At 43.6% G+C, this 6,906-nt stretch overlaps 1 protein-coding gene across 1 annotated transcript in view; it reads right to left on the bottom strand.

Annotated features, from left to right (window-relative positions):
• Positions 1–1,198: 1,198 nt before the first annotated feature.
• The window catches only part of LOC120059631 (disks large-associated protein 4-like), a 31,842-nt gene continuing 26,134 nt past the window's right edge, over positions 1,199–6,906 (bottom strand). The window contains exons 8-11 of the mRNA XM_039008756.1: positions 5,572–6,014; positions 4,654–4,745; positions 4,184–4,327; positions 1,199–3,991 (exon numbers count right to left, since the gene is read on the bottom strand). Of these exons, the coding sequence (XP_038864684.1) occupies positions 3,773–3,991; positions 4,184–4,327; positions 4,654–4,745; positions 5,572–6,014 (898 nt within the window). The 3' untranslated portion in view covers positions 1,199–3,772. The remainder of the gene's footprint in view (positions 3,992–4,183; positions 4,328–4,653; positions 4,746–5,571; positions 6,015–6,906) is intronic.

Below are 6,906 nucleotides of genomic sequence, written 5' to 3'. Positions count from 1 at the left end.
ATGCGCGCTGACAATGCACACACGAGTAATATGATATTATGATCTGCATTTAGGAATGAGAAACGCTCTGTTTTATGTCACACACACATTTTATTGGTATATCTAAAAAAAGAAAATAGCCTTTCATTTTCTAGTTTGTCAACGGTCAGTTAGGCCTACCATCTTGAAGCCAGTAGGGGGAGCGCTATGATACTATTCACACACTGAAAATGAATAGGACATTTTACTGGTAATTACAATTCTTTATTCTTTCAAAATAACTAGTATACCATAACATATGAACAACCCCGTATCAGTAGAATATGTGCTTGATTTGTAAAATAATGACTAGTAGTTTCTAAATGGCCCTCTGTCTAATTTGTTTATGCATGTTTCACTATTTGCATCTCTCAAAGAGGAGTTGGTCAATGGGGATGGTGTAATCACATGTGACAAGTCTAAGGAGGTATATCTACAGTCAGGTAAGTGAGATTTTCTACTACCATAGAAAAGTTCATCAGGGAATTTATTTAGTGTCCCATCATTACCCTGAAAGTGATGCGTGGCAAAATGTTTTTGATATTATTGATACAATCCAGACTATTAGTTCAAAAAAGTCCAAGCCAGATGGCTGAAGTGTTTTGCATTGTCCAAAGTCACTGTCTCAACAGGGTATATGACATCAGGGGTTGCCCCTTCATATGCCCATTATAGCCCTTTATAACACAAAACATGCTGTATACAAACTGCCTGAATATCCCTGATCAGGCCATTTTCTCTTGAAGTAGTGGGGGAATAAAAAGGTTCCATTCTTCCAGGCTCCTGATTCTGAAGAAAACAATGTCCTAATCTAGGTTCAGATCTAGATTCTATGCTATGCCAGTGCCATGCAGAGACCAGTCTAACACTTCTGACTGTATGGTTGAAGAGGAGAACATGAAATCTGAGACCAATTCACCAACCCTGAATGACATGAGACTGAATACAGACTAGTCTCCATCCCCAGACAGACAGCAAATTGGTACTATGATCTCAGTAGGATCTTTGCATGACTCTTGTTCTGAGCTATGAGGAAGGCCATTAAAAAGAGATATAACCTTAAAACATGAGCTAACATACAGCTAAATATCATTGAAGACAGGCAATTTTATCTGTAATATTAACATCTCAGCTAATATTACATGTAGCAATGAGTATAATAATGTTGGTGACAAGGAGATGTAACAAAGGGATGTTTAATGATTTCTTTGGACAATGAAATGTACACGTCCGTATGATGTATTACAAATAAACAAACAATAATTAACATACTGGTGCCCCTGCATCAGCTGCTTTCCCAGTTCTACTAATTGCCATATTTTACATTATGAGCTAAAAATACAAAACTGACTGTGGATCACACGAGCACTTTGAGGGCAGCCTTGTTGTGGCACAGGTGTTATTTAGGAGGAGAGCCAGCTCTTCAAGGGGACAAGTTGCATTGAGATCCTGAAATTGCAAATATTTTTCAAAATTCCAAATCAATCCCTCGCATAGCTTTGTGCAAAAATGTAATCGCGGCACTTTGCCTTCTGATCAGAGGTTCTTTGCTTCTGACAGACTGGGTGGACTTTCTCCATACCTATCCAATCATTTCAGATCTAACAGGAGTGCCTAGGCTAGAGGGTTGATTTGGAATTCAGCGAATGAGTGGAACATGGCGAATCATGAGAAAAATGACTCATGTTACGAGAAATGCAAAGCTGAAAGCTCATATACACATGTATGCTGTAGTGTGATAGTGTGAATACACCTCTTTTTCAGTGATGTTGACATGTTTCTCTAGGAAGGCATTCAAACTCCACACCATCGCAGTACAATCCTATACAGCACCATCAATTCTCTCCAAATCCAGAAAAAGACCAATATAACCTGTGGCACAGGTCAAAACAGTCTAGTGTGTTTTGGCTGACTGCATGGTCAATTCAAACCAGTCACAGAAAATGTCTCATACAAATTGTTTTTTTAAATTATCCCCACAATGTGCCTCTATCTGTACACAGGAATAAGAGGTCAACCTGCCAGCCAGACACCATAATAAGAGTACATTAATTCAGCTTGAGCATAGTCTGAAACATTTACATTCTTAGACCTTTTCAACTGCACAGATAAGTGATACATAGCAAATGCATTTCTTAGTTTATAATGTATGCTATGTTGTCATTCTTTTGGATCATTATTAATTTGACAGTTGGTGTTAAGGCTTTGACCAATGAAGTAGTGGATATTAATGGTGTATGACGACCAAAGCGCTGTTATGGTTCGTTCGACTGTTGGCTTGTTAAGTGACTGAGGGCTCATCTGGAGAAAACAGCTCATAGCCTAAGCATTAGACAGGAGGACGAAGAATAGTTGAAGCTCCTCATGGAACATTGTAAGACAAGGTAGACTCATCACATATTGTTTGACTTTCACCTATCACTTCAGATCTGAGAACACTGAAAGTTTAGGGGCTAGGGGTTGTTGCTTTTTGACTGGGCATCGGAATCATTTTTACATTGCTAGTTCAAACATCCCATTTTACTTATTGCTTATACGAGTTGTCTCCCAAAACCACTGGCAGAGCTCTGGCCTACGCCACTGAAAATAAACCAGTCTTGGTAATCAGGAAAAGAGGAGAGCTTATAGTTGATTCCACTTTCTGATTCAAATGTACTGGAGGTTGAGTAGGAAACAGGGAATGTTGTAATTAAGTGGTGCACAATACCTCATGGCCCCCTGCAACAAATATGGGTAAAGTAACCAGGTAAACAGGTGGCGTGAAAGGTGCAGTTATCAAGTTATTTTCAATGCATATTACATTCCTACCTTAACGCACATCAACTGGCCCTGGTAATCTCTCTTCTTCCCTCAAAAGGGCATAGAAGACGTAAAACATGAGTCTGCACAGACACCGACAGACAGCATAGTGCGTGTTTATGAGAGAGAGAATGATTGCATCATGTGCGAATATCATCATGACAGTACATGTACTTGGTCTATAGAAAAACTACCTTAGTACTGAACACTGGACCTTGTCTAACAGACAATCTGGTAAAGAACATTTACAAAACTCTTATGGTAACCAGTTTGAGATAGATAGAATGCTACGGTCTTCCTTAGTACACGACAACACCATCGCATATAGATTCCATACAGAGTAAAGCTTATCGTCCACAACCAATGGAGTGGCAGCCTAATACAAAGAGAAAATAGGAAGACTGTGTGGACAGTGAATGAGTACACCTGTGTGCATCCTGAGTGTGTGTGGTAAACAAGAGAGGCTGCCTGGACTAGCCCAGCCCAGCTCGCAGACTCAGAAGAATTGAGGGGGTGAGAAGAGAGTAAACTTCTGGGATACCAAGATTCTTCAGCTGACAAGGAATAAGGATGTCCTTTTATCCAAGATGCACATTTAAGACAGTCTTGATGTATTTCAGGAGGAGATAATAATAATTATAATATTAATAGTAATAACAATAGTATTAAATGTCTGTTGAGGTCTCCATCTCCATGGCAGCCAGGAAGGAAGTGGTTTTGCATTGTTCTGTATTTTTAGCATGCCTGTGCTCTCCTGGGTTCTACTCTGATTGTATGCTGCGCTGCCATTTGGGGACCGGGCTCTGTACCCCTGGGTGTGTCTAGTGCATGTGTGAGGCTGTTCCTTCATGGGGAGCAGTGTGTGTGTGTGTGTTAGCTAGAGTGTGTGAGTGTATATGTGGGTGAGAGAGGCTGTTCCTTCATGGGGGAGCAGAGTGCCGGTGGCGGTCTGTTCTCAGAGGCGTGTCTGGGCCTCGGGGACGTAAATCTCAATGCTGTCTGAGCTTTCCGTGGCAGAGTTCTGTCGTACAGACGCCGCGCGTTTGGCCGCCATCAGGCGTTTTCTGGCCTCCTGCCGCTGCTTGTCCACCACAGAGTCCACGCTCCGGTTCTTCCCAGGGGTCAGCTTGGACGTCTTCTTTGGCACAGAGGGGGGAATAACCTTCCTCTCCACCTGAGGATGAGACAGAGATATTAGGATGAACAGACATGTGGGAATTGTTGGACGCAAACCCATTAAGAATATCTAGGACGTGTTTGTGCGTTAAGTGTGTCTTTTGTTTTATTAAATAGAAAGCTGTTTGGATGATAATAATAGTAATAAGTCATCAGGATCTATCAAGGTGATGTGGTGTGAGTCCAATACCTTCTTCTCTGGCAGCTGCCAGTTGTTGGCCTTGAGTTGCCAGAGCTCGTCAAACTTGACACTGATGTCCTCTACAGAGAGCTGCAGGAGGTCCCAGAACCCTGCCAGATCCTGGGCTGTGGGCCGAGGGTTGGCATTCACATTCTAACAGACAGGATGTGACAGGAAGGACAGTGCTAGTTGGCTTGTCTAGACACACTGACATTACAGAACATTATTCAGTCCTTTCCAGCCATGGCTCACTTTCAGGAAGTGAAACAGTGAAAATACAGATTTAACATCAATATTAGCCATCCGTTACAGAGATGGATGTGTGTTGCCTCATTGCTTCGAAGAAGTATGCCTCCATTTGGTATGTATGTATTTTGACACCAGGGGGAGCTCTAAACCAACTCAACCTGCTGAGACTGAAAAAAGTGCATTGAAATGTGCCAGGCTATGAGGGCGTTTGTAGGGTTAGTACTACTCACCAGGTTCTCATCACAGAGTCCTCTGAACTGCTGGAACTTCTGGGCTATGAGGAGCTGGGCACTGCCCACTGCACTGCGGATCGTCCCCATCACTACACACAGAAAACAACAGCCAGTCAGCCATCACAACAACATGCAGGTTCTCTAAATGGGCACAGAGCGCAATATTTTTTAATGGCAATATAAAATGCCCTTAAAATTGTATGGTTATGTGGCATTTCTGACCTTTGTTCTTAATTACCATTGCCATTACAGTGTAGAATTTACATTGCTGGTGACACACTTCCTCCATAGAATAAATTACTAACCCGTATTCCCCCAAAAGTTATAAAAATGACTTTTTATACACTTATTTCAGTATTAACATTTGCATGAGTAAGATCATACAATCCAGGTCTGCTGAGGAATAACCTGATGTGGGAGTCAATCCTGTTCATTACACATTCAATAACTGCAATGCAGAGGTATATTATCCACCTGCCTGACACAGAGGTATATTATCCACCTGCCTGCCTGGGCCAGATCTTGGAGGATCAAAGAGTTCGTCTGCAGTAGTGCCATTAGACTGAAGGAGTTAATGAGCAGCGTTAGCCGTTAACTATTAGCATTAAATGAGCCTGTCCTGCCTTCTCCAATCTCCACAACAGACAGGAGCTGATATGTACTGTCTATTGTCTTAGGGCTTCAAGGATGAGAACATCATCTCAATACTAATTCCACATGTCATAGAACTGACAAGGTATTCACTGATAGGAGATTGTATCTCTGTCTAATGTATAGAGGTCTCCTGTTTAGAGTGAGTATGATAGACTGTGTCTTACTCTCCAAAAAACCTCTGTATGCCTATCAGAATGAGTATAGTCTATGGTCTTGTATACATTTAGCTGGTTAGTGTGAGTGTGGTGTACTGTGTCTTACCCTCCTCTGAGATGTCCTTGTCTTTGGTCTCCTGCTCCATCTGTTGACACCAGCCCTCCATTCGTGCAGTCTCAGCCTGTAGTAGTTTGAGGAACCAGTTGCCGTCCCGGAGGCAGGTGGGCGTGCCGGGCTGGGGTGCATCTCCCTGGACACTGCCATTGCCGCTCTCCAAGCTGGGGTCTGGAGGGGGCAGGGAGGAGGGGTCCAGGGCCGGGTCCATTCTCTCTGGGAGGGAGGCAGACACTCTGGCCGGGACTGGGGCATATTTGGGAGGATGCCATGCCATCGCGCTGTCCTCACCGTTGGAGGCAGCGGGGGCGGGATCTACCGGCTGGCTGTTGCAGTTGGCTCTGTTGTTTTCTGAGGGATGGGCGTCTTGTTGAGAGTCCTGAGGCTCTGTCTCTGTGTTCTGTCTGGAGGCCATGCTGCTGGCCCGGCTGAGTCTGGACGGACACACACAAATTAGTATTGGTGCAGTTCAGAGATAATTTACTGTGGATGTAATAAGGTTGACCTTGGGGCCTGACGACCACAAATCACTGCCCCAATCTCTGACTACTGTGGTCCAGAGATTATTGGAACACACTTTATGTTAATACATAGACCAAGGACAGTTTGTATTCAGCCATTAGTGCTAGGTCAGACTTCCTCTCCCAACGACAGGCATACAGACAGCCATCATTATGAAGTGGAGTTTGACTGATAGATCAAGGACATGAGTGCTGAAAGCACATTGCTTTTACTGCAGAGGCAAAGAGAAAGGCAGAGACGGCATGATGAGAGGGTGACTGAGTAAGCATGCAGGAAAGAGAGAGAAAGATGAATCGAGAGAGTGAGGGGGAGAGCGAGGACAAGATTACAGCGTTCAGTGATAGGGAGAACAGACGAAGTGGGCAATACAGTCCAAACAATGTGATTAGGGAGAATTACTCTGTACTATGCTGTTTAAATGGCCAGTTCTTCACAGCACTCTGCCTCCTCCACTGTAGCCAAAACAAGAGAAAGGCCACCAATCAGACAGACCGAGAGAGAAAGACAGAGAGACGCTACACTAACACTGTACTGCTGCCAGCGCTAGCTCAGAGTGACTGCTGAGTGACCTTGGTAACTGCCTGGACCAAACAGGCTGGAGCCATGCCAGGGCAGGAGGGGAGGGACTAAGGGATGGAGGGAGGAAATAGGGATTACAGAGGGTGTGGATGGATGGATGAGTAATGGTTGAACACAGCAGGAGATGCACAAACACAAATGTGAAGCAGTTCAATTTAGAGATTGTGAAGTAAATGTAACTGAAAACATCAAGGTCTCCAATGTGAAAATGATAGGGATGTGCAT

The sequence above is a fragment of the Salvelinus namaycush genome, chromosome 14, assembly GCF_016432855.1.
Source record: "Salvelinus namaycush isolate Seneca chromosome 14, SaNama_1.0, whole genome shotgun sequence".
Taxonomy (NCBI): Eukaryota; Metazoa; Chordata; class Actinopteri; order Salmoniformes; family Salmonidae; genus Salvelinus; species Salvelinus namaycush.
Note: the sequence above shows the minus strand (reverse complement) of the source record. Positions and strands in the feature narration are given on the sequence as shown.